The 27,883-nt window shown below is 39.8% G+C and overlaps 1 protein-coding gene across 9 annotated transcripts in view; it reads left to right on the forward strand.

Annotated features, from left to right (window-relative positions):
• Nucleotides 1-27,883, forward strand: part of PDE4D (phosphodiesterase 4D) — a 1,043,384-nt gene that overhangs the window by 799,633 nt on the left and 215,868 nt on the right. For all 9 annotated transcript variants that reach the window (XM_081826831.1, XM_081826832.1, XM_081826830.1 and 6 more), the window contains one exon: nucleotides 24,199-24,390. In XM_081826831.1, the coding sequence (XP_081682957.1) occupies nucleotides 24,199-24,390 (192 nt within the window). The remainder of the gene's footprint in view (nucleotides 1-24,198; nucleotides 24,391-27,883) is intronic.

Here is a 27,883-nt window from a genome sequence, read left to right on the forward strand (position 1 = left end):
AAAAAAAATAAATTAAAAAGATAATTGTTCTTTAAAGAAATATAGCAAATTCTTTTTTTAAAAAAAAGCAAAAATTTGTCATTGGAATTTAATAAAATCTTAATTTTTTTTAACATGTCGTCCAGTCAGACACTCTTGTTTTATAGATGGAAAATTAAGGCCCAAAGTCCATAAAAAAAGAGCACAAAAATCTATCTTCGAAACCTGGCCAAAAGCAGTTACATTTATATTATCAATTCTGTAGAGAAACAGTTTGGGACATGTTTTGGTGGAGAATATTTCAATATTTTATATTAAATGTGGTGATATATTTTGACTCTTATAAGGAGGGCCTCTAGAGTAAAAATAAGAATCATTGTATTCAGTCTGGTTCATGTAGCAGTAGCATGCAATGAAATTCATGCTGCCCAGACAATGGTTCTCAAACTATGGTGTACTGAAAAAATGTTCTATGTTCATATTTTAAATATAGAGTCCTGGGCTTCATCCTTAAGATCGATTCAGTAGCTCTGTGTAAGACTGATAACCATTCATTTTAATGAGCACCCCAGTTAATTTTGAGGCAGATGGTCCATGGCCACACTCTTAGAAATACTGGGTATGATGAAGAATGCTGACCTTGGTGCTTTGACACCAGCTTTCCATCTATCTGTAATTTACTGAACTACTCTCTGCCTCAATTTCCTTATCTACAAAGAGAGTCAGGAAACTTTAGTTTTCTCTGCCTAGGATTGTTGTGAGGATTAAGAAAACTAAAAAAAAAAAAAAAATAGCCCTGCAGAAGGATTTAGCATAATCTTAAACACATAGTAGATATTCAGTAAGTGCTAATTTTTCTTTAAGTGGATAGTGAAGTCCCTACATAGCAAAATCACTCCATAAATAGTTATTAAGTTCCTATACATGGTGTCAGAACTGTGTTATGTGCTGGGGATACAGAAATGAATATATTAGAGTAATTTAATTCATCTGTTTTCTGTGATAAGTTTTCTGAACAAAAAAAGTCTGATATAGAACCTTCAGGCACTTTTCAATTTGTGGCTACTTCCTAGTGAAGATTAATGTATCTGAAATTGCTGGCTGCTAGATATGCCAAACAATTTAAGTTGGACTAATTTGGCTAAAGACTCTACTTTGACTAAAATAGGATACCTTAGAGCAGAAGTCAAATGTCTTAAGAGAAAATATCAATATAGCAGTAAAATTTTATATAATCCCCAAGGAAAAGCCCTCTCAAAGGCCTACTTACTTCAAGTCATATTTAGTTAAACTACATAACTTAGACATTCCCCTGAGTGTCAGTGGAATTTCTCCCAGAGCTGTGACTTTGTCAAGCCAAGTAACCCTCCCTCCTGAAACATGGAAAGAGACAGCATTTCTTGAGAGGTTGTGGTATGTCAGTCATTAAACTGGTGACTTAAATATTCTCTCATTAAACCCTTCTAAAGGCCTTTCTTACACCAAGGACCTTGTAAACAGTATGTTAGGAACAGAACAATAGCCTTATGGGGTTCAGGCAGCCAAAAGGCTGTTTTGCTCAAGTGCAGAAAGAAGCCACTGCTGCCAAGTTTTTGTGTCTGGTACAGGCTGGTGCTCTTTAGGAAGAACAGGGGACATGGCTTGACCCATTGTCCTGCTTGCTCAGGGCCAGGCAGGATAGCCCTTGTTTCATGCCCTTTTATTGACAGTCATTTTACTTCGGTAGGATCTTGTTGCTTTTATGGTAGTTAGATTGTCCTTAATTGGTTTGAACTTTGTCCAGTTTCATAGCAGAAATTCTTACCATGGAGTTCATAAATAGGCATTAAGGAGCTGTAACTCCCTTAAAAGAATAACAATAAAAATGTACAAAGCACTTAGTGTCCCACAGTGTGCTAAGCAGTTTGCATGCTTTATCTCATCTAAACCTCATAATGGCCCTGTCAGATAGGTACTGTATTTATTTCCATCTTGAAGATGAGGAAAATGAAATTTAAGGAGGTTAAATAACTTGCAGAAGCCCTATACCTACATAGCTCCAGAGTGAGGGTGTTTACCAAGGCTATCTGACTCTACAATCCTTAGGCTTAATCACTAGGCCATACTGAACTTCCTAGAATTATGTCCAAAAGTACGTGTGTGTGTGTTTATGATTTTTTCTGAAACCTATATTTATGAAGATTTTCAAGTCATTTGATTCTTAAAGGGATCTCTGATCTCCAAAATTTGAAACTCTCTGCACAGGGTGGCTGTATGTATGGACTTTTATTAGAACGGCCTGAGCAGAAACGGTCTGTTCCGTAGTCTACACTTGTGCTGTCTACACTTGGGCTGTCCATTTAATCACTTGCATAGTGGGAGATCTGCAGGTCTGGAGCTGAGAAACATGTGCTTCATAGACATGTGTGGCTCACTCCCACTACCATTTGACCACACCTCTCCTTGGGCCCCAACACCAGGTTGATACTAGCTTTCAAAAATGAAACTTAGGCCACACATTAAATATCCAGAGAACTAGAAGAGATGCAGGAAAATAAGAGGTGAGCTCAGGGACAAAGAAATCATAAATTTGGAGCATTCCATTTAGCTTGATCTTATCTTGCTAAAACTGGCCTGTTACCCTAGGCATAGATTGGAATATGCTAGTCAATAATAAAGAGTTTTCAACTAGTTGATAGTAGTGAGATTCCTCTTTTTTAAATAAAAAAAGAAAAAAAAGGATCAAAGTCACATCCTCCCTCTGCTCTAACAAAGGCACAGCCACTGTAAAAGAAGTCTTAGAGTCAAAGTAATCACAGAATTTTTTTTATGATAGAAACTATAAATATACTAACACGTCCATTAAAAATAGAGGTGGAGTGTCTGAACTGAAGAGGTTATGTGTTAGACATTAGTTTCAGTGGCTGGAAGGCTTGCAAATGACCATTTCTTTAGTGTTTTGCTGGTCTCAAGGTGCATGCAGTGAGCCAAATTAAGACCATCTTGGGGCGCCTGGGTGGCTCAGTCGGTTGAGCGTCTGCCTTTGGCTCAGGTCATGATCCCAGGGTCTGGGATCGAGTCCTGCATCGGGCTCCCTGCTCAATGGGGAGCCTGCCTCTCCCTTTGCCTGCCACTCCCCCTGCTTGCGAGCTCTCTTTCACAAATAAATTTTTTTTTTTAAATCTTAAAAAAAAAAAAAAGACCATCTTATTGAACTATCAAAGAAATAGATGGGACATTCCAGTATATTTAAAGGAGAAAGAATAAAAAGAAAATTAACAATTAATTAACTGATGTACCACTTTGAAAACACTACCTTGGCGCTTTTACATTCATTAGCCTGTTTTGGTTTTCTAAATGTGAGTGTTTTATACTCCATTTCAACTAGTGTGGACTCTCAGGCTCAGAGTGCCTAAGGAGCTATTGCTTAAGGTCCCAGGGCCGGTAAGGAACAGAGCTCGTTCAAAATCCAGATCTGATTCCAAAGCCCACGTGGTTTCTGCTAAGATGTGATACTTTAGGGGAGCTAAATAGCATCTGGGGACCTAGTTTTGATTAACTGTATCAAATTTTTTAGTAAGGGATCTAGAGAAGGGACCCTAGGGAAGCACTAAAGTATAATGGATAAAAACATGAACTTCAGGCAGGTTACTTAATGAGCACGGTTTCTTTATCCAATGTAGTAATAAGAATCAAATGAGACAAGGGATATGAAATGCCAAGAATAGTAAGTTCTCTCTTGTACTTACCTACTATTATTATTGTGTTATCCTTAAACAAAAGCCCAGAGCATAGTGAGCGGTAGGGTTCCCATGGGCAGTGAATTGCCCACATGGGGACTGTGTGCGAGGGCTAGCTGCTAGGCTATCAGCTCTAATTCTGCCCGGGAATGCAGCAGCGGAGGGCAGGGTTAGGGAGAGCTTGACAGGTAGGTCTCCCATGAGGAGACCCTTCAGCAAGGTAATCGCTGTTACCAGAGCTAAGAAAGATGTTAAAGACCACATTTTCTCTCAGGGACACCAGCCGAAGTTTGAAGCCTCCAGAAGAAAGCGTGGGTGTATCCACACGCAACAGAGCTCTGGAACTTATCCCCAATGGGGTAGATTTGAATGCTGACTTCCCAAAATTGTTGGCCTCTTTTACCAAACAGGACTCCAGCAAGGAGATAGGAAAAACCCTTCTTCCGTGGTTCCGTTTCCATGTTTGCCATTACTTCAGCGGTATTTATTTTGGTAACAGGAATGCCTGGCTTCCAGAAGCAACTTAATCGCCACCATTCCAAAGATAACTTTTCTGAGGTAATCTCCACATCAGTAGAGGACACGGAACATTATCTCTATGCAGTAAATAGGTCAGGCTTCTAGTTACTCTCAAGGATGCCGATCTCACATTGCTTACCGTCTTACGGTCAAAAAGTACCTTTGCTCTCACCTCACACTCTATGCAAGACTGGAAAATGAGAGCAGTCGTTGCGTTCTGCTTGATAGCATTTTGGCAGCACAGGTAGCACATATTTTATTACAGTTTTTATTTTGAAACATGTATGAGATTTCTCAGGTGAAGTAGAGCCTTTGCTGTAGTATTCAAAAGGGTAAGTCTGATTCGGGGGAACCATTTCTAAAGCACAGCACCCCTTCCTCCTTCTAGTTTTTTTCTCTTCGGTAGTGGAGCTGGGGCTAGGAAGAGGCAGATCTCGTTATTCCAGATGACAGCATCAAAGGCAGTAACAACAGAAGGCAGTTGACTTGTTTTTCCTACTTCATTCATAAATCCACAAGAACTGGCATTTCATTGTGTTTAAGTACAAAACACACACTCCCATTTCTTTTTTGTATAGATTCGTGAGCTCAAACCTATTGCCTGAATACTCAGTTAATTACATTATTTAGTAATCCAACTGGACATGACAAGGTTTTAGTGTTACTTCTGTTCCTAGTTTACAGAAGTTATCAGTCTATTTGGCTGAGAAACACGAAGGACAAATCTCTCCTTATGCTAAGCAGGCCTTTTATTAGCTAAGTGCCTTTCTGTGACACAGGAAATAGCCAGTGTTTACAGAGTCCTGGTCACATGCCAGGACCGTAAATCTGTTTTCTAAATACTATTTTCCCTATTTCGTGGAAGAGGAAACTGAGGCACGGAGAGGTCAATCAACTTACCCAAGCTCACAGAGCTAGTAAGGGAGAGAGAGTCAAGTTTGGAACCCAGACAGCCTAGCCCATGTGTTCTTAACCCTTGTAGTGTTCTCTGAAGAGGAGAGCTTAAATTCTCAGAAGCTGGTTACCCTCCACAGGAAGGCATATGCATAGAGCTCAAAAACAATGGATAGTCGAATGACTGTCTCTCCGGCACATAATGAGTACTTACTCTGTGCACGCCCTGGAGAAAATGCATTTCAGATTTTATATTACTGAGTTCATACACCCACATGCGTGTGTCCACGCACACACACGCACACACTCAACTTTATGAGGGCAGTTCTATTTCTTCATGCTGTAGATGAGGAAACAGAAGCTCAGGCAGATTAAGTAAGTTGTTTAACAATTTTCCGATTAGCAAGTGGCAGATTCAAGACGCAAAGAATTTCTCTGTCGCCGAAGTCTGTTATTTTCCCACTAGCCCATGATGCCTCCTCTCCCCTTTCATTCACTTGATCATTTAATATGCATTTATGGAGCAGCTGCTGTCTGCTGATGTCGTGTTAGGCCGTATAGGGCAAGCACAAGATTCACAGCATCAAGGTTCAGATCTGAGCTCCATCATTAACTAGCAAGTCATTCGATTTCTCTGAGTTGCAGTTTCATCATCCATAAAATAGGGGGTGACAATAAAATGTTTTTCATAGATATCTTATTGTGAGCAAATAAAATAATAGGTGCAAAAGCATTTGGTAAATAGTAAATCATTACATAAATGCTATTTCTATTATGATGATTAAAGCAAATGGTATGTAGCCTCCCAACCTCAAATAGCTGGCCTGGGGCAGTTGATAAGGGAAGAAAGGTTTCTGAAGCCAGTTGCAATACCCTGAGATAATACTTTATTGAGGACCTTAATAAGATGTTTGGAATTGCAGGAGCAGGAACTGGACACATGTTAAATGTCAGGTTAGTACATCTGGAGCTTTGAATAATAAGCAAGATTTCATGGGTAGAAATGGTGGGAATCGAATGAAACTTCATCATGTGTAAAATATACTCCAGATCTGAGAACAGCTTGAGCAAAAGTATCTTTGGAGTGCTGTGAATTGTGTAAGACTGATGAATCACAGACCTGTACCTCTGAAACAAATAATACATTATATGTTTAAAAAAAAAAAAAAAAGATAGCAGGAAGGGAAAAATGAAGGGGGGGAAATCAGAGGGGGAGATGAACCATGAGAGACTATGGACTCTGAGAAACAAACAGGGTTCTAGAGGGGAGGGGGGTGGGGGGATGTGTTAGCCTGGTGATGGGTATTAAAGAGGGCACGTACTGAATGGAGCACTGGGTGTTATACGCAAACAATGAATCATGGAACACTACATCAAAAACTAATGATGTAATGTATGGTGATTAACATAATAAATTAAAAAAAAAAAAAGTATCTTTGGAGAGACCAGAGCTTAGATTTGAAGGAGGTTGGGTCCAGATTTTAAAGTAACTTAAATATTGCGATAAAGAATTTTATCTTAAAAAAAAAAAAAGGATTTTAATCTTCTTTTGTAGTTTGAGTAACTACAAGAGTAGTTATTCAAGGAAGCAACATAATCACATTTTCTCACCACTTCAACTTACCTTCCCTCTCCTTTCCCTCCCCCTCTCCCTCCCTCCTTCCCTTCCTCTTTCCCCTTCCTTTCTTTCTTACTTCCATTCAACTACAGTAGTCCCCCCTTTCCATGGGGGAAAACATTCCAAGCCTCCCAGTGGATGCCTGAAACTACAGATGATACCAAACCCTATTTTTTCCCTATACATACAAACCTATGACAAAGTTTAATTTATAAATTAGGCACAGTAAGAGACTAACAACAATAATTAATAAAATAGAACAATTGTAACAGTATACTGTAATAAGTTATGTGAATATGGGCTCTCTCTCTCTCTCAAAATATCTCATTGCACTATACTCACCCCTATTCTTTTGTGATGATGTAAAATGATAAAATGCCTATGTGACAGGATGAAGTGAGGTGAATGACATTGTGACATGGCATTAGGCTACTGTTGACCTTCTGATAATATGTCAAAAAGGGGATCATCTGCGTCCAGACTGTGACCGACCCTGGGTAACTGAAACTACAGATAGAGAAACCATGGATAAGCGGGGCCAATGGACATACAAAATCCTGACAGCAGTGTAGAGAAGGGTGTAGAGCAATAGGACATGTGAGCAGGGACACCTCCTAGGAAGTTGGCGTGATATTTTGGGTGAGAACAGCTTTGGATCTGAATGCCTTGCCTCCCAAGTGAGCAGGGTACAGGAACAGTAGTTCAGTGCTGTGCAGTTGAAAACAGAAATGCTAAAGCTGGAAGGGGCCTTGCAGACAAATCTCGTATTCCTAACTTGACAACACATCGAATCGCTTGGACAGCTTTCTAAAAATACAGAGTCCTGGGCCCAACCCCAGATCTACTGCTCAGGAGTAGTCAAAAGGCCTAAGAATCTGTATTTTTAAAAAGATTTTATTTATTATTTATTTATTTATTTGACGTGTGTGCACACGTGCATGCAAGCGGAGGGAGGGGTAGAGGGAGAGGGAGAGAGAGAACCTCAAGCAAGCTCTCCACTGAGCGCAGATTTGTTGCTGCGGGGTTCAATCTCAGGACCCTGAGATCAGGACCTGAGCCGAAATCAAGAGTGAGATGCTCAACTGACTGAGGCACCCAGGTGCCCCAGAATCAGTGTTTTTAAAAGTCTTTCTTGAGTAGTATGCAGATCAGTAATCGAGAATGACTGGTAGTCATTCTCTTTACGTTATTTAAAAATTACTGAATCCCACAAAAGTCAAGAGCTGTCAAAAGTCAAGTTGCGCCAAAGTCACAACTAGTTGGTAGAGGAGTTAGAACTCAAACTCGGGGCTCTCAATTCCCAGCTCAGTGTTATGGCCCAGGGTCAGTTCTTATCTTTCTGTTATAAAGAAATAGATTCCTTTTTTTTCTCAAAACTTCCTTAGATTAAGAAATAGGAACGTCTTTGTTTTGCAAAGCTGGTCTGTGATGTATTTAAATAAGTTTAATCACATTGTTGTTTGCAATATCCTCCCCCAAGTATTATTAAACATTTACCACACGGGTAAGTCATCACAATGTGGTTAAGATGATTAACAAGGTAACCAAAGTGGAGGACCCTTACTATAATCCCTCTTAAGATTTTGTCATACTATTATTTAGAGACCTGTAAACACATCCATTCATTTCAGCAAAATGTCACATTCTACGCAAAGGTTTTGAACATTGTGCTCAAGGCAGCTAGATAATATCTCACAATGAGTTCTAATAGGGGACATTAGAATAAGAATTTGTCTTTGTTTCAAGCTTTATGGAATTAAAACTAATCCAATTGTTCAATCTTCCATGTAAATCTTTAGTGCAAAGATCAGAAGATTTTGGTGTGAATCATAATACAGCCACTTAAATCAGTGAGACTCTGGGCCAGCCATTGCCCTCCTTCCTGAGTCTCAATTTCCTCTTTGCAAAGGAGGATAAGAATCCACGCCCCCCAGCCCCACCGCGGAGTGCCCGGGGTCACTGTGTGAACGCCACTGAACAATGGCTATGAAAGGGCTTTAGAAGCACTGTGGGACTATGCCAGAAGCACAGGAGGGAAAGGCCTTCAGGAGGAATTCCTTTGTTTCCCCCAGGACAGGACATCATAGTCCGGCTCATAATTAGAGGCGCAGCTGGAGCTCATGGACAAGACAAGTGCCCTGAGAGATGATTTCCCTGCTGCCTGAAGGACCAGCTACATTAGTGGCAAACATGGTATTCAAACTCATAATTACACTCCAAGTTTAAAGGCATGGGGGAGGAAAACTTTTCCCTTCTTCCCTTCTAGGTTTTTTGGCTGACCTAATAATAATAAATTGACTTAAGACAAATTAACGGGAGAAAAACAAATTTAATTTTGTCCATAAAGGAGCCTCCCATAGTCATGGCTTATATGCCATCCTGACCTCAGAAGAAGACTCTAGGAGTTTGGGGCTCCAAAGGGAAGGAAGACAATCCACAGGAAGATGAGAAGAACAAATGTTCGCCCTGCCATGCAAGTGTCTTTCTGATGTAGAAAGCTGTCTTTGGTACTAGCTCTCTTCTTGGTACAGACTCCCAATCTACATTTTTTTTTTTTTTTTAGGGACTTAAGGGGGAGGTTCAGAGCTCCTCTTGAGTCTGTTAGCCTTAATTGCTAAAATAATCCACATGCCAAAGTGGCACCTTCTGGGGCAAGCTGCTCTGAACCCCACCAAAGGACAGCTGTGTACGGAGAAGCCAAGAGCAGAAGCAGCATAGACATGGTTTGGATTTTTTCCCCCTCTTGTCAAATTTAATTTCTAGTTCTAAATTTTATAGGAAAAGATAAAGAAGGGTAAAAAAAAGTCACATTTTAAGGTTTTTTGTTTGTTTTTTAAGTTCTAAAGATAGAAAAAAAGCAAGAAAGATACCTACATTGAATAAATGCTTATACTCTGATTTAGAATTCGTGGAGTACAGGAATCTCTAGACCTGTTTTCAACATGTGGTAAAATTAAATTTTCAAAGTTAGCAAAGTATATACTCCTATTTGGGGTTTTTTCTTCCAAACTAAGTTTAAAAAACTGACATCTATTCTTTTTTTTAGACCTCTCAGTAGCTTAATATATGAAAAAGAATAAAATTTATCTTATAAAATTTATTTTCTATAAAAGTAAACTTCAAATTAAATTATCTATCAGTGGTACTTATTTATATAGGCAGGCTGGAGATAGAGGTTCTATTCACATATTTCACTATGGTAGTACAATGTAGTACTAAATATTTTACAGGCCAGGAATCAAAACATTTACAGTGCCTATTAGGAAATACTATATTTAAAATTCTGGCATGACCATTTTTAGCCAGTTAGAGAAATCTTTGCTATGTTGAAAGGCTGTCCCATTATTACAGATGGCCCTGTTTATACTGTCCTTAGAGCTCTATGTACCATTTTGGATTCCCTGTTAAAAAAGTTGCCTTCCCAACCCCTCCCTCCAGACATTCTGCCTGTCCCCTCTACCAACGGACTTTTAGGTTGTCCCCTAGAGTTTGCTTTTACAAACACTGCTGCAGTAAATAATTTTGTAAATCCATCGTCCCTTATGCGTGCAAGTATTAGACCACTGTTTTTGTGATAGGACAAATAATACCCTGTAAGTTTTATATTAAGGATTATTATATCCTGCCCTACGGCACACATATGATAATAATGGCAGAAGTGTAAATAAAAGTTCCAGACAGGGGCGCCCGGGTGGCTCAGTCGGTTAAGTGTCTGACTCTTGGTTTCCACACAGATCATGATCTCGGGTTGTAAGATGGAGCCCCATGTTGGGCTCCAGGCTCTGCACTCAGCAAGGAGTCTGCTTAAGATTGTCTCTTCCTTTCCCCCTGCTGCTCCCCCCACAGCCGAGTGTGTGCTCACTCTGCTCACTCTCTCTAAAAAAAATGGTATGTCTTTTTTCTTTTTAATAGAGGTATAATTGATGTATAATGTTAAATTAATTTCAGGTGTACAACATAATGATTCAGTATTTACATATACTGCACAGTGATCACCACAATACGTCTAGTTACCCTCTATCACCACACAAAATTACAAAAAAAAAATTTTCTTGTGATGAGAAATTTTAAGATTTATTCTTTTGGTAACTTTCAAGTATGCGCTTCAATGTTATTGATTATAGTCACCATGCTGTATATTACATTCCCATGATTTATTTATTTTATAACTCTTGACTTCTTTCACTTTGACTCCTTTCACTCATTTCACCTATCGCAAAAAAGTGTTAAGTCATTTTTTAAAGCTTTTTTTTAATTTTAATTCCAGTAGAGAAGCATAAGTCATTTTTTAAAAAGAGTATAAATGGGAAATAATCCAAAAATGGGAGCCAGCATTACACAGAAAAAAATCGATAAAGGTGAAAAAAGAGAGACAAAATATACACAGTTGAATATCAGAGTCTATCCAGAAAATGGGCAAGTTGGCAGAAATGGATGACTATATCTAAATATGTGGAATATATCATTAAAAGGAATTTTAATGGCTAAAAAAGGAAAATTCAACTTTTTTTCAAAAACATAGTTAATGTCAAAGCAAAGGAGGTAGGCAAGAGAATTGCTTTGCCCCTTGAGATGAATTGACAAGAGGTCAAATGTGTTTAGAAAATAGCCATGCATTTCTCTTAGCTATGGACTTGGCAAGTCAATAGATTTATGAACAGTCTCACCATGAATTTGGTTGTCCTGAGGGTAGAAAGTCCCATTTTAATTTAGAAGCAGAAACTCACTGCAACTACTAGTCCTGTGTCTTCTCAGTCAACTTCATTCCTCCCCAGCGGTGTCTGGCAATAGTAGATGGTTGATGAATATTTGCAGAATGGAGAGACTCATTTCTGTGACATATTCCGTCACCTTCAGAATGTATGGGTCATTTGAGTTTGATCTCTAAGGGGACAACAAAATGCTTTCTCAAACCAGAAATACATTGAAGCTTAGTGAAGGAAACCAAAAACTGAACTCCACTCCATTATTTCAGAAGCTCTGTAGCCAAAAGAATCCTCAGGTAATTTCCTTTCCTTCCTCTGGAGAAGTACATCTGACTCTGTATTTAGTCTAAGAGTTCAGAACAGGAAGGGCCTTAGGCATCTGATTCAACCCACAACGTTCCCAGACTGAAGAACCAACTCAGCCCTTATTCCTTGCAAATGAGCTAGACAACAGTAAAGAGTAGTTCTATTCTAGATTTGGGTAAGCTATGAAATATTCCTAGAATTTTTTCCCACAGACTCTGGCCCATACTCCTAGAAATGTACACATTCAGAATGGCATTTTGGTCCAGAATCCCATTCTATTTTTTTTTAAGGATTTTATTTATTTATTTGACAGAGAGAGAGCAAGAGCAGGAACACAAACAGGGGGAATGGGAGAGGGAGAAGAAAGCTTCCGGCCTAGCAGGGAGCCTGATGCAGGGCCCGATCCCAGGACCCCGGGATCATGACCTGAGCCGAAGGCAGATGCTTAACGACTGAGCCACCCAGGCGCCCCCAGAATCCCATTCTAAATAACGCAAGTCTAGCTGGGTCTGGTACTTCAGAGACCTCATTGACTCAAGTGGAGCATGGCTCCAAATCCTGAGGGAAGCAGATTCCTTTCTTACGGTATCTCTTCTATGATTCAGAGACACATGCATGCGTCAACTTCATGCTTGAACTGATTCTCTCCAGCTTTTCTGATTGGCATCAAGGCAGAACAGAAATGGATTGGCTTTTGCTCTTTACAGAACAATTACAAATGTGTGTAATGATATAAACTTGCTCTCTAACACTTAAGCACTTGGATGATAAGAAATGTCTTCATGAAATCATGAAAATATGTGTAACTAAAGGGGATCAAGGGGGTGGGGGAACCAAACGAAGTGTGAAAAATGGTAGAGTCAGAGCGCTAGTGGGTTTCACTTGGGCCTCTGTGGGGAACTTTGTTTAGTCCAGAGGTAGATGGAGTGTGAGACGTGAGACAGTTTTACTTCCAGTACTGCCAATTTAGTTTGGTGCAATGCAGTGTCTTAGATGTTACTGTGCTAACACATGAACCCCCCAAATCAAGTGTCTTAAAAAAATAAGTTTAGTTTTCATCAAGTCACTGTCTAGAGTGGGGCTTAGGGGGCAGGGCAGCTCTTGTTGCTCTCATTCATGTGCCAGGATCCTCCCATCCTGTGTTTCTTACCATCCTTCACAGCTTCAGCACTCCCGGCATACCGCTGGCTAGAGAGAGAGCCCGTGGATGAGCCTGTGGGAGGGGTCATGAGCCAGTCCTGAAAGTGGCATACGATATTTCTGCTCACATTCATGTGGCCAAATCTAATTGCAAAAGAAGCATGCAAAGGAGGACTTCTTGTATGCCCAGGAACAAGCAGAGAATGGAAAGAATGGAATTTGGCAGACAGCAAGCAGAATTTGCCACATTCACGGTCCTGATGATTGAATTCTGTGCTTTTCCAAGATTGTTTTGTCTTTAGTCAGGATTATATACAAAACCATTTCAAGGAAATATAAAAGATATCTTTACTCTTTAAAATCATTGTTGAAGCGGATCCCACAACTTTTTGGCTGTCCACCCCAATGTCTTTAAATCTTTGAAGGATAATTTGTAAGCATGTACAATTCACCCAGAATAAGAGCTCACAAAGGAAAGCTAATTTCAGTGTGCCCGTAATACAATGAGATGTGTGCTGTTTGGTGTGAACATTTTATTCTCTGTGATACATTTTTAAAGAATTGCAGAAGACAGTGCTTGTTTATGACCATCAGAGGGTAATATTCTTATAATTGCTTTATCCTGGTAGAATAGAAGAAATGATATCAAATTCAAACCCCACAGCTCTCTGCAGCCCTTCTCTGTTCTCTTCTATCCCCATCAAAGTGGAAAAAACCCATCTGTTTGGATCATTGAGGTTGGAAACGGAGTAATATCACTTCTCCAAAATAGATTTAATAGTATGGCTGGTAAATTGTTTCCTGACCTGTTTAAGGGAGAGTCCAGACCCAGAGAAAAACATGGTGTATGAGTTTTCATATCCATTAGTGGAAAAAAATCAGATTTAGGTTATATTTTTAAAGGCAATTCTAGTAGAACTATTATAGTTTTTATTTTCAGTTATAATCTTGCCTAGACTTAATCTACTTGACTTATAATATTTTAAATGGTATTTTCACAAAGGATTCATAATTTAATAATTCTTATTCATTCAATGAAGCCATTTGGAAATTAATTTTTGATAAGTCTAAATACATGAATAGCCAGGAATGAGACTAAGAACCCCATTTTAAAAGCCCACCCCTCAAAAAGATAATCATAATTTCTGTGAGACAGGTATGGTTTAAAGAACATCCCTCTTCAAACCTTCAAAGTGATTCTAATATCCTACCTGGTGGACTCACTCCCGACTCCCCCAGGACAGCTGATAATCACTGATCTGGAAGAATACACATGTGCCAATAGCAAGAAAAATTCTGAAAAATAGGAGTAAGCTTTAAAAATTTGAGCAATAAATACATCAGTAAATAAATAGAAAATAAAGGATGAAGAAAAAAATCACCTCTAGAATAATTCATCTTTTATGGAAAAACATGGTACTACATTTCCCATTTCAGTCATTCTGTTGTTTTTCCTGTCCTCTCCTGCTCCATCATTGCTTCACGCGCAGATCAACTGGGAAATTAATGGACATCAAGCTCAGAGCCCCTCACTGGCCTGGCCCTTTGCAGGTTCTAGGAGGGAGGGGTATTGGAGCTTCACATAGTAACAGGTTCTGTAAAATTTGCAAAAGTAAGATTTTTTTTGGTATTATTTTTCTCAAAGCAGACTCTCAAAACTTTATAACCTTCATGTACCACAAAACCTGGATCCTGCCCCTGATTCTATGGTTGATTGGTGGCCAGACAGAAAGATATTCAAAATAACTCATATTAAAATGCCTTTTTTTGGGTGCCTGGGTGGCTCCATCGGTTAAGCGTCTGCCTTCGGCTCAGGTCATGGTCCCAGGGTCCTGGGATCAAGCCCCACATCAGGCTCTCTGCTCAGTGGGGAGTCTGCTTCTTCCTCTCCCTCTGCCCCTCCCCCCTGCTCATGCTGTCTCTCTCTCTCTCTCATGCACTCTCTCAAATAAATAAAATCTTTGGGTGCCTGGGTGGCTCAGTCGTTAGGCGTCTGCCTTTGGCTCGGGTCGTGATCCCAGGGTCCTGGGATCGAGTCCCACATCGGGCTCCCCGCTCTACGGGAAGCCTGCTTCTCCCTCTCCCACTCCCCCTGCTTGTGTTCCTGCTCTCGCTATGTCTCTCTCTGTCAAATAAATAAATAAAATCTTAATAAATAAATAAATAAATAAAATCTTTTAAAAAAATAGAAATAAAAAATAAAATGCCTTTTAACACCCTAGCTTTCTAAATGCCTTTCCAGATAATTTCTTCACGAGAACTAATCAATCTCATTAGTTGATAGGATTCTTTGTTTTGAGAGGTGACTGATTCCTGGCCAAAGTTAAAAATAATAATAAGGTCCATTTGAAGAGAGCCACACAGGTAACCATGGTAAATAATGAGGATATGATGAATAGTGCTGCATCTAAGGATATTAATGCATTCATAATACAGATATTTCTTGAGCAACTACTATGTGCCAGACATTATTTTAGGTGCTGGGGATACATTAATGACCAAAATAGATACAAATCTTTGCCTTTGTAGAGGTTACATTCTAATGGGGAGAATAAGATAAACAAAATAAATAAAGCTTATCCGAGCCTGATAAATGCTGTGGAGAAAAAAGCAATAAGAGAAGGGATTTAGAAAAGGCTAGGAGATTAGAGTAGGAATTTATTTAATTTTTTTCTGGTAACTTAATTTTTTTCCAGCATTACTGAGATATAGTTCACATAAAACATTGTGTAAATTTAAGGCGTACGGTACAATGATTTTATATCTATTCATCACTTTTTAATATATAAAATGATTACCAACATAAGGTTAGTTAGCACATTCATTACTTCACATAGTGACAATCTGTTGTGTGTGTGTGGTGAGAGCCTTTAAAATTTACTCTTAGCAATCTTTGAATATTTAATACAGTATTATCATCTATAGTCACTATGCTGTACATTACGTTCCTGCACTTTCTCATCTTATAACTGGAGGTTTGTAGCTTTTGACCACCTTCTATTTCCCCTACCTTCCCTCTGCCCCTGGCAACCACTAATCTGTTCTATCTGTGAGTAGTTTGGGTTTTTTTTTAGAATCCATGCATGTGATCATACAGCATTTGACTTTTTCTTTCTGATTTATTTCACTTAACATAGTGCCCTCCGATTTCATCCATATTGTTGTAAAGGGCAGGATTTCCTCTTTTTTTATAGCTGAATAATATTCCATTGTTTTTTTATCCATTCATGGTCGATAGACACTTTGGTTGTTTACATGACTTGGCTATTGTAAATAATACCACAGTGAACGTGGGGGTGCAGGGATCTCTTCAAAATAGTGATTTCATTTCCTTTGGATCTACACTGAGAAGTGGGAATGCTGGATCACATATGGTAGTTCCATTTTTAATTTCTTCAGGGACCTCCAAGCTGTTTTCCATCGTGGCTGCACCAATTGACATTCCCATCAACAGTGCACCATGGTTCCTCCCACGAGGAGGCTAGAAAAGACTAGGAGATTAGGATGACAATTGTAAATAGAGTTGCCCAGGAATATATCTTCATGAAGGTGACATTGAGCTGATATCTGGGTAGAGAATATTGGAGGCAGAGGGAACTCCAAGCACAAAGGCCCCGAGGACGGGCTGCTCACATGTGTTCAAAGAACTGCCAGGGGGCTAAAAGATTGAGGCAGAGTGAACAAGAGGGAAAGAGGTACAGGATAAGATTAGAGAGGCCTCAGGGACCCAGATCACTCCTAGAAGGCCATGAGCCACTGTGAGGACATAGTAGTTACTATTAATAAAATAGGAAGCCACTGGAGGATGGTGAGCTGGGGTGGCAGGGGTATGATGGTATGTTAGCAGTATCCCTCCGCAGCACAAAGAATAAGCATGTGTGTGGCGGAAGTAAGGGGCACACCATTAAAAAACAGCGTTCCACTGAGGGCTTATCAAAGTGGTCTTGGTTGCTCTGAATCACAGAAAAATAAATAAATACAGAAACCCCCTCACCTCCACCTGGTTAACACGACCCTGTTCCTCTTTGGGCTTGTGCTTGCCGAAGCCGAGTTTGAGGAAAACTGCATTTTGGAAATATCACAGCTTAGAAGTGGTCTTAGAGAACAGCAGGTTGGCAGTGACCCATTACATGCAACGTGAGGAAAGTAAAACCGAGAAACTTGGCGGGACTGCCTCCGATGCTCAGGTCTTTGCTGCTCTCCCCATCCCCTCCATACTCTCCGTATGAGATCAGCAAATGAAAACGGTGGCAGGGGAAAGGCATGCGTGCTTGCTGGTTTTATTCTCAATCACAGAGAAGCCTGAGTGACTTTTTTTTATATAAATTCAGGGCCACTAACAACAATGAAAATAGACGCGTCCCATTGTCAGCCGTATATCAGGTTAAATCTGTATTTATGACTTGGACTGTTTGTTATTTGTAGAGAATTGCTGCCAGTAGGGGCCTCAGCCCACGCCTGCAGGTTTCGCCGCTGACTCACACCCCCCTGCTTCCATGTGAGGACCCGTTCGAGATCCTTGGTTAAGCAGAATCTCATTTAAGAAGAGATTCCTTTAAAATGATCATTGAAAAATCTATAAACCTCAAGTAAAATAATTCTTGGTTTGGACTTTTTTTAAATGTTAGAGCTAACAAACATTTTTTAGAAAACTTGGCCTTTTTGCCATCTCATTTGGCAAAAATCTACTGCCCAAATCCAGCTTGTCCCTTCTGGCTTCCAGTCCAAACATTAAACGTATGCTGTCATTTTCATCTGGAATCTTTTTTATTGTCCTGTGTCACTTGGGAGTGTCACTGACAAGTCACAAACAAATGATGTGTGTTTCCAGAGATCACTTGATAATTTTACTCATAAATAAGCGTACACCTTTCACCTTTGTGCCAAGCTTTTGTTTATAAAAAATCATCTGTGAAAACAAAGGGTGAAATGTTCCTGTTCTTAAATGCTAATCGTCTGTGCAAATGTAAGTATGATGCAAACTAGCAATGCATACCATCATCTAACTGTATAATCCACCAGCGTGGCTAAATATCGTGTCCTGCCAGGGTGTCGTATTTAAACTTGAGATGCAATGTTTGATTGATTGGAAAAGAAAGCTTTTTGCTACAGTCTCATTTCTATAGATAATCTGAGCTAAGTAGATATTAAAATGGGGAATTTTCAGAAGCAGGATTGTCTTTACTCCGGAGAAGCTCTTTGACCTGGAGGGAGATCTCGAATGGGAAATACCTCTGGCATTAATGGTTTCATAGCCTGTGGTATTGATAATAATGGATAAAATATTTATTATAAAGAGAAAAGATATTTTAAACTGATTATCCAGCTCTGGTTCACTTATATTAAGCTTGCGGATGAACCGACCCTTGCACCCTCCCCCCCAAGTCGATTGGGTTCCACTGTAGAGCCAACATCATGGGGTGCAATATACACGGGAGAGTCGGGCATAGGAAGAAAACAGCAATGTCTTTGTGATTCCACGTCCCCCAAGTACACCCAGTGGCTGGAGACCTGAGTTCTGAAGGACTGTTTCTGCTCATTATATTCTCATTATATTCGGTTGGAACCCCACCCAGGTTGTTGGGACCTCCATGCCCTCCATAGTTCCTAGCAGGAAATGGTTCTTTCTCCTCAGTGAGGAATATCTTGAGAAAAATCAAGCGGTTCCACCCCTCTGCCCAGATGTTATCACACTGGAATCGTGGCACTGGGTGGAGGCCAAACAGCAGCTACAGCTGGAAGAGTCTTCTGGGTGTGGTGCCTCTCACCTCACTGCTGCCCCAGGTTCAATTCAGGTGGTGTGGCTGCCCCACCCTCCTGGTTCCCTTTCTCTCTGTCTCTCCGTTTAGGTTCTTCCCAAAGGAGTGTATTCAGGTACAGAGAATGACCTAGAAGGAAAGTCCCCCTCAACGAAAAAGGGCAATAACAATAAAAATGACAATAGCTGCTAAATACTGGGAAGGGACTAGCCGCCAGGCGGTGTGCTGAATGCTTTCCAAATGTTTTCTCTTCTAATCCCTTTCGTGGCCCTGGAGCTAGGCACTGGAATTATCTTTATCAGAACTGGGGGCTCAGAGAGGTACAGTAACTTACCCAGTAATGCACCCAAGAGCATGCAGCCAGAAAGTGGCAGAACCAAGATTTGAAGTTTAACCCGCTTTTTCTATCTCCCAAGTGAATGTTTTAACAGGAACATTTTGGATATCTCCCTATCCCGGACAGGGAGCAGTAAGATCTTTATTGTCAACACGCCAGTGTCCTTAATACACAGTGACAGAGGCAGCTCTCAGATGCTCCTGGCATTAGGGGAGACTTCCCGGGTTGCCACCAGCATACAGCTTTCAGCAGCTGCTAGTTCTCTCTGGGGTCCTCCCTTGGGAGCTCTTCACAGATGCTTTGATAATGGGACATCTGTTGATAGGGGCTTCCAGCAGCTGCCCCCCTGGAGTCCTCATGTGTCTCACCTCCTTTGGGCTCCACCCTGGAGATGCAAGGTCCTGAGGGTCAGGCTACATGAGATGAGCTGCTTACCCAGCGCAATAGCAGGACTGTGGCTTAGGAGAGAGCCAAATTATGGCTAAGAAGAGAGGCAAAATGTCTCAACCAGAAGCAGGGCCGAGCATCAGGCCAAAGGGTGGGAAATGACTCCAAGCAAAAAAATTGCAAGATCAGGAGACCCAAACTGTGGGAGCAGTGGAGGAAGCTGGAGGGAAGGTGGGTCAGGACAGGTATCCAGTAATTCTACCCACATGGCACCGTGTGGAGAGGTAGGGAGCCGTTTGGCTGATTGGTCAGTTTGTCTGTTATCTGTTTGGTTTTTGTGTGGAATGGGACCCACAGAAAGAGATGGGCCTGGGGAGGGAATGGCCCTGAGTAGTCCTGGTATACATGGCCTTTAACAGTTTGACTGCAACAGGTCAGCTGACCATTACTCTTCCCGCCCCGTTGTGGGGGGCCATCCACAGCTGCATCGGTGTTTCTCCACAGATGCCTTCTGGGTGAAAGCCAGCTCCGTTGGGGAATGTATGCATCCTTGAACTGCATTAAGGACAGCAAACATGTAGAATAACAGAGCATCTCACTTAGCTCCATTTGCTAAGACCTTGTGCAGACCCACTGACTATCCTTATTCCAAATGAACGCTTAAACTCTATAAAGAAATCCATCAGATGGGTTACAGTAAACACTCTTTTACACCTTACTGTTGTATTCAAAACTGGAAAAATAGGAAATGTGGCCAATTCCAAAATTTGGGGACTTACGAAGGCAGTCTCAGAATTAGGCTTGGCATGCCAGATCTATAAGTTAATGATACTTATATTTGAATGATCCTTTCAAAGAGTTAACGTTTGAAGTTCCATCCAGGGAAGGAAGCAAGAGATGTTCTTGTACTTTTCTAATGGTTAGTAGGTGGATTTGCAATAGAGACAGACACACAGGGATCGTTCACCTGGGCTCTGGAATCAAGACACCTTGAGTTTAAAACCCACTTACAAACTGCATAGCCTTGAACACATTACTTAACATAGAGCCACTTCTCTGTGACCCAGATTACTCACTTGTCAAGGGGAAAATATAATGCCTACTTCAAAGGGTTATTGTGGGGATTCAATGAGATAATGTATATAAAGCACAGAGCGCAAGGTCTGGCTCCTTGAAAGTGTTCCAAAAGTTTTACTGTCATTATCATCATTATGATTACTATTATCACCATCATCATTATTACCCTCCCCAATTCTTCAATTACTTTCCCAAGCTTCTGCTAATCTTTTACTTGGACTCTGTCTCTTAGGCCTGAGTCACTAGAGAATTCGTTATATGAAAGTGTTTGCCAAAGAATGTGCTTAGGAAGTTCACAGCTGGTCTCTTTTGTTCTAATATCTAAGGTTAGGGTTAACCCTCACTGACTTCTTGTTTTATTAATCATGCCTTGACATGGACTGTTTATAAAGTTATGTTTCAAAAATAAGTAGCTTATGTGAACCTGTCTATATTTTCAGCCTAAATCAACTCTCAGTTAATTTGCTATTCATTGAGAGAAGCAGTACTGCCTTGATTTGTCCCAAACCTGTCTTCTCTGAAGGAAGCTCCTTAGTTCTAATTTTTGAACAAAAGAGCTTCGCAGGGTTTTTTTTGGTTTTAAGTAAATGTCTAATAAAACATCAGCGACCATCTTTTCGATCATTCTCAATCTGTCAACCTAATACTAATATTTACTAGTTTATATAATTTTACCAACCTTTGGTAATCACTTCCTACAGATTGTGAGGTTTTATTTTGGGGATAATCGTTAAGTGGTTGTTTTCATGAGTTTAAAAAATAGTTTTGGCCTTTATTGACAATAGATATTCCTTAAGGTGGTGGTCTCCATCTAGTGGAGAAATTTTTATATTACAGCCTACATAGAAAAATAAAGCCCCTACACTATCTCGTATCAAGCATTTTATTGACCTATTAATAAATTTTTGGTTTTAATAAGTAGCATTATTGTAAAGACTATTAAATATTTTAAGATACTTAGCACTATTTTTTTCTAAAACTTAGAGTGAAAAGTTTCTTTAAGAAGTTGCTTAACTTAATTGGAAAAATTGTAATAATAAAAAAAGAATTTACTGATTTGGGGGATTGTATTGGTATTACTCAGTTGAACTGTCACATTCCTGTATCTCTTTTATTTCTGCTTATGCATAGCAGTGAGTATTTTTATTAAAACAGTAAGAGCATCTTGATATTGAAGGGAAATAGACCTAAACGTTTTCTTATGTGTTCACATTAGGTCTTTCTCATACTGAAGAGCTGCAATGACTGTGTCCCCAGAGCAAAAATCTCCCCTTTTTCTCTTCCCATTCAAAGGACTTTAGTGTCTTTCAGCTGCATACAAAAGCCCTCTGAAAATACTACTATTATATGAAAACTTCTCAGAAGTCTGGATTAAACCCAGCTTGGATTAATCTTATCACCTTTATTTTTGTATCTTAGTGTGCTCATAATAGGTACTTAACAAGTGCTCATTTATTTTATTTTAGTTATTTTTTTAAAGATTTTATTTATTTATTTGACAGAGAGAGACACAGTGAGAGAGGGAACGCAAGCAGGGGGAGTGGGAGAGGGAGAAGCAGGCCCCCCGCGGAGCAGGGAGCCCAATGCGGGGCTCGATCCCAGGACCCTGGGATCATGACCTGAGCCAAAAGCAGACGCCCAACGACTGAGCCACCCAGACGCCCCAACAAGTGCTCATTTAATTAAGCATATCCAAGAAGAGCTTGTCTGAGGTCCTGTATAAGTCTCTCCTGATTGGAGATCCTTTCCCCCTCTGGCCACCCTCAGGATTGCCTAAAGTCCCACATGCATGAAGTGCCTTGTTCAGGTGAAACAGATGTCCCCTGCTTGCACGTCACAGTTGCTAACATACATTTATGGTTTACACAATTATTCATTAGAGCTGGAAGAGTTTCAGGAACAGTAGATGATTAAATCTAGTTAGCTCAGTAACTTTGGTCAATTAACTTTTCTAGGAACTGGTATCCATGTCTATAAAATGACTCTGTTCAACTCGAGAACTTCTCATTGTCTTTCGTGACCAAATAAATACATCTATAAAGTGATGTAATTCTTTAAAAAATTTAAATTGGAAAACTTATATATGAATGGCCAAATTAGATTATGGGTTTTTCTTTCTTTCTTTTTTTTTTTTTTACTAGATGGATTAATTTGGAGTCAGTGTTTCTTATTTAGTTATAGCCTCATAGGTGATTCATGAAACATCAAACCCTTCACTTATCTTCCACATTGGCCTCCAATCTTGGGATCATAACACTATTTATTAATAACTCCAATGGAGAAAGTAAAAGAATGTTTTTAAATTAGCTAGTTAATAGTTTGGGTAAATGTAATAGGAAAAACATTGATAACAACTAAACTTGAATTCATTTATTTATTCGTTCAACAGTTTTTTAAACCACGTACTTACTGGGCTATCTGAGCTATTACAGTCCTCTCATAAGAGCATGTGAGACTTGACGTTAATACTGGTTGATATCTGACTAGAAAAGCTCTTTGTAGAAAGTTTATCTCAATTGTAAGGACCGTGACGTTAAGAACTGTGCATTTGTGGTTCTGTCTTTTCCCAACTCTAATTGCCCAGCACAGTACCTTCTATTTATTCAGTCATCTATCCAAACTGCTTAGTAACGGTTTCTGAGCTGCCATGTGAAGTGCTAAGAACACTCAGAGTCTCTATTCTCAGAGAACTAACAGTCTAGGAATGGAGACCAAGTGGTAAGCATTTTCAGTTCGTTGTAAATACTACCAATAGGGAGCAGGGAGATGTCCTGGGAGCACAGAGAAAGGCATTTCATAAAGGTGTGGGACATCAGGGCAGCTTTTCAGGGAAAGGATAAGTCTTCAAGGATGAGTAACAATGAGGCGGGGGATAAGAGGGTTGAGTAGTCAGGGGAGCAGGAGATTAGGTAATGATGGCCTGAGTGAGACAAGGAGGGGGTAGTTCAGTGAGTGGAGCAAAAAGTGGCTGACGGAAGAAGGTTGCATGTTGAGGTTGGGAAAATGGTTAATTGCAACTGAACATGGATAGTTCAGACTCTGTCAGTCTAGCCAAGAAATTCGGACTTTATCCTGAGGACAGTAGTGAACTACTGAAAGGTTTTGAACTGACAAAGATCATGGTCAGGTGTACACTTTAGGAAGACTCTCCACAGGGTTACAGAGTGGAAAATGGATTCAAGAGACTAACTTAAAGGGTCTTATAATAATGTAGGTGAGAGTTGATGAAATCCTGAACTTAATATATTAGATTTGGGGATGGAGGGAAATGGATATAGCAGAAATTCGTGTTTGGATGGGTGTAGGCAGGAGGAAGAGAGAGCCCAGGTTTGGGGAAGCGATGATGTTAGGCATATAATGGGAACTTGTTGAATTGAACCCAGATCATTACAGGATTACTATGTATTTGTTCTTTTCCTAAAGAATTTTAGTAGAACTATTCTTAGTAGAATGGTTCCTTAGTAGAATGTACTTAGTAGAACTATTCTTTGCAGAATGATTCCTTTTTAACTCAAGTTTAGAGAGACACATGTCTTGTACCTAGTTGATTAACAAAAGTACCCAAAACTTAAGGAAGACAAGAATATGAAGCTATGTGTCCTTTTTTACTTTTGTGTGTTTTAATATTATCATTTCTTAATAGTGGGAATCAGCTGTACATGTTCCCACTTTGACTTCCTAAACCGAAATCTCCCTTTACTAAAATATCAACATGTAGGCATTCATAACAATGTTATTCCTTCTCCTTCTTTTACAGTTTTGATGTGGACAATGGCACATCTGCGGGACGGAGTCCCTTGGATCCCATGACCAGCCCAGGATCTGGGCTAATTCTCCAAGCAAACTTTGTCCACAGTCAACGTCGAGAGTCCTTTCTGTATCGATCCGATAGCGATTATGACCTGTCTCCAAAGTCTATGTCCCGGAACTCCTCCATTGCCAGTGATATGTAAGTACAATGATGAGAAAAGGGAAGAGGGAGCTTCTCTAGAAAATCAGGTACATTTATCTGGTCGGTTGGTGACATAAGAAAACCAATGACATTTGTTCAACTGCATCATTCTCTATGTTCGAAAGAATAGTGAGTAAAATTATACAAGCGATAAATGGTGGATTTAACTTGAGTACCCTGTCACTCTTGAAAAGAAACATTTATTTTCTCAGAGAATACAGTCTGAGAAAAGTGAAAATTAAATATTTAATGGTAACATTTATACTTAAAATATTAGCTTATATTCATGTAGGACCTGAGTTTTAGCTACCTAGCCACATGAACATTTCCTAATATTTCAAAATGCTTTAAACTCAGTTTGAAAACCTTGTGGTAATAGAATGAATAGCAGTTTGAATATATCTCAGTTGAGGTACTCTATAGATGTTTGTACTGGTTTGCCATATCATTTGAGAGATCTTGGGAGGGTTTTGCTAAAATTAAACCATTTTTGGAATATTAATCACTAGAGGCAAGCACTGAAAACATTAGACAGATTTGAATATCATTTAAGACATGGCACAGCTTGGAAAATAATTAAAACTGATAAGCAGGTTTGCAGATCATATACCGTCGTTAACTCGTTTTCTCAGAACACTCCGTTTTTGTGTTTACTGTTGTGTTCATTAGTATTCTAATTTCTGGAAGCTCCTAATTAGGACCTTATTCTCACTCAATACTTGTGCTATCATTTGTAACTGCCCCTGTATAGAGTCGGTCTCTACTTTCCTCCTCTGCATCTGGACGTTTGTCCAATAACACTCACCATCTTTCATGACACCATCTCAAAAACTCAGTACAAGTTGCAATTCATCATATAGGAATTAGGTGGTATGGGGTCCCTGAGGGTTAGTGTTATTCATGGTATGCCAACAGATGATCAACGTATGCCCAATAGGTGTAAATGAGGCTCTAGAAATGAAATCATGTTTTACGCATTTCTCACAACCTGTGGTTCTGGTTGCCATTTCATTAATAGCTGTAAGATGATGATACTATATTCTTTCTAGGAATGAACAACGAAACTGCAGTCATTTTGATTCAAATACTGAATTACTAAACTCCTCTTTTGTAGCTGTCTTTGTTTGAAGCACTGCAGGAGATATAAGAAAACTGTAAGACAGAATTCTTGATCTCAGTTAACTAATCATCTCATGGAATGACAGGTCTCAGATCTAGTCATTACTGGGAAAGATGACATGTAAGCCCTAATGTGTGTCCCTGTGAGCTACAGGTGAAGGTGTCTCACCACCTAGCTTTCATTATGCACATATCTAGACCATCTTTCCAAAAATATTTAATCTACTTTTGTTTTTCTCTGCTTTTTTGGCGATGAAAATTTTTCAGTCAGCTCTAGGTCTCCCTATCCCTCTGCCTCTATCCCACAGACCTACATCTGTTCTCTATGGTTCCTTACCATGTTGTATTGCGTTGATATTCTGAAATCTATCTTCCATTCCTACTGACCTCAGAAAATCCATTAATTTAAGTAATATTTCTCAGTTACCCATAGGGTGGAAGGAATGGTGCCAGTCGTTAGAGGAAATATAAGGTGCATCTCATCTCCTGGCCTTATCACTGTGTGTCCTCTCTTCCTTCCTGCTCACAAACCTCCTCTTCACCAGCATATTTTACCACCTTGCAACATATTTCCCCAAAATATAGCCCCTGACCTCTGGTCTGTGCTTTGAGAAACTCTTTTGTGTATGGGTTCAACTATCAGCTTTCATCAAATGACATACTGTTCAGTATCTCTTGTCCTGCAACCTCAGTTGAGCTCCAGATATGTAACACTTAAATGCTTTCTGGGAATTTATAGTTTCTATTCAACTATTATGCTCGTTATTAGTATATGTTCATCATTAGTTCATTGTATAATGTGGACAATGGTGTCCATTTTTCTTCACCCCAAAACAACTTGCTTTTCCCAATGGCCCAGTCTCTATGTTATTTTTTATTTATTTATTTATTTATTTATTTATTTATTTATTTATTTTGCGAGAGAGAGCACGAGAGGGAGGAGGGTCAGAGGGAGAAGCAGACTCCCCGCTGAGCAGGGAGCCCGATGTGGGACTCGATCCCGGGACTCCAGGATCATGACCTGAGCCGAAGGCAGTCGCTTAACCAACTGAGCCACCCAGGCGCCCTCTATGTTATTTTTGTCCCATATTCTCACGTTTGAAATTCAAGACATTCATTTACTCATTCACACATAATGAAAACACTTATTGAGCAAATATGGTATATTCAAAGCTGCCAATCTGCAGATAGTGGGAGGGCTGACGTTTTAGATCATTATAATAAAAAATGGTGAGCACCATCCTTGAGGCATTTACAAAACTATGGGAGCAGAGAGAGGAGAAGGACAGTTTGCCAGTCAGGGAAAGGCAGCTAAGGGGGGTAACATTTGCATAAGGAGAGGCCTAGAAAATCATGGCTCACTTAAACAGCAACAGTCTCGTTGATGTCAATAGTGAAATGTGGCAGGAGAGAAAGAAGATTTGAATCCAGTCTATGGGACCTGAGAGTCACAGAGGTTTTTAGCTGGGATTTGACATGCTCATATTCTTATTTTTATTGCTTCTGATTACTCTATTGTTAAATGATTGTAGAGAGTGAAGTGACTATGGGCAAGTAGATCATGTTAAAATTTGTAGAAACAAAGTTCGCTAAACATAATGCAAGCCCAGGTGAAGGAAGTGGAGGTTGGATGATGAAGTTGGTCTAGTGGCAGGAGACTTACAAAATGGTGTGTGTGTGTGTGTGTGTGTGTGTGTGTGTGTGTTGGGGGACAGCCAGTGGGTAGGAAAATCAAAAAGGATGCTGAAGTTTTCACCCTGAACAAGTAAGTGAGTGATGATATTGACTTGAGGAACACAGGTTAGAGGGTGGACAACATGATGGCAGATAATGGATAATGAATTTGGGTTTTACATGATAGAGGATAGAACTCTATGGGAAATGAGACTACAGTTAAAGGATAAGAGCAGAGAGCAGAAACAACTGTCCAGAGGATGAGGAGAAATTAGAAGAACCAGTTACCTTCTATAATTGCTAGGTTTGGGTTGATACCTGAGTGAAGATAATAGAACTAGAAGCCCACTGGGTTGAGGAGTGAATTCAAAGCAGAGATATCAGCAGATGCAAGCATCTCTTTCAAAGTTGACAAGTTAAAAGGGAAAAGAGGACTAAAGCTGCTTCAGGGAGAATTAGGTTCAAGGAAAAATTTCTTTGAATTCAGGACACTTGAGCTGAGGCAAGGAGGGGACGTTAAATATGGAGCTGTAGCTGCTGACAAAAATAACCATCATGAGCTCAAGTAAGGGATTAACTTTGGAAAAGTCATAGACAAGTGATGTCACCTATTTCCTAAAATTGATTTTTGGATACCAGTGTATAGATTATTTCTCTTAGACCCTCTACTCTAGTAAAGATTAAATATTCCATGCAT

Source organism: Leptonychotes weddellii, chromosome 7, assembly GCF_054177405.1.
Source record: "Leptonychotes weddellii isolate Sample4059 chromosome 7, ASM5417740v2, whole genome shotgun sequence".
Classification (NCBI taxonomy): domain Eukaryota; kingdom Metazoa; phylum Chordata; class Mammalia; order Carnivora; family Phocidae; genus Leptonychotes; species Leptonychotes weddellii.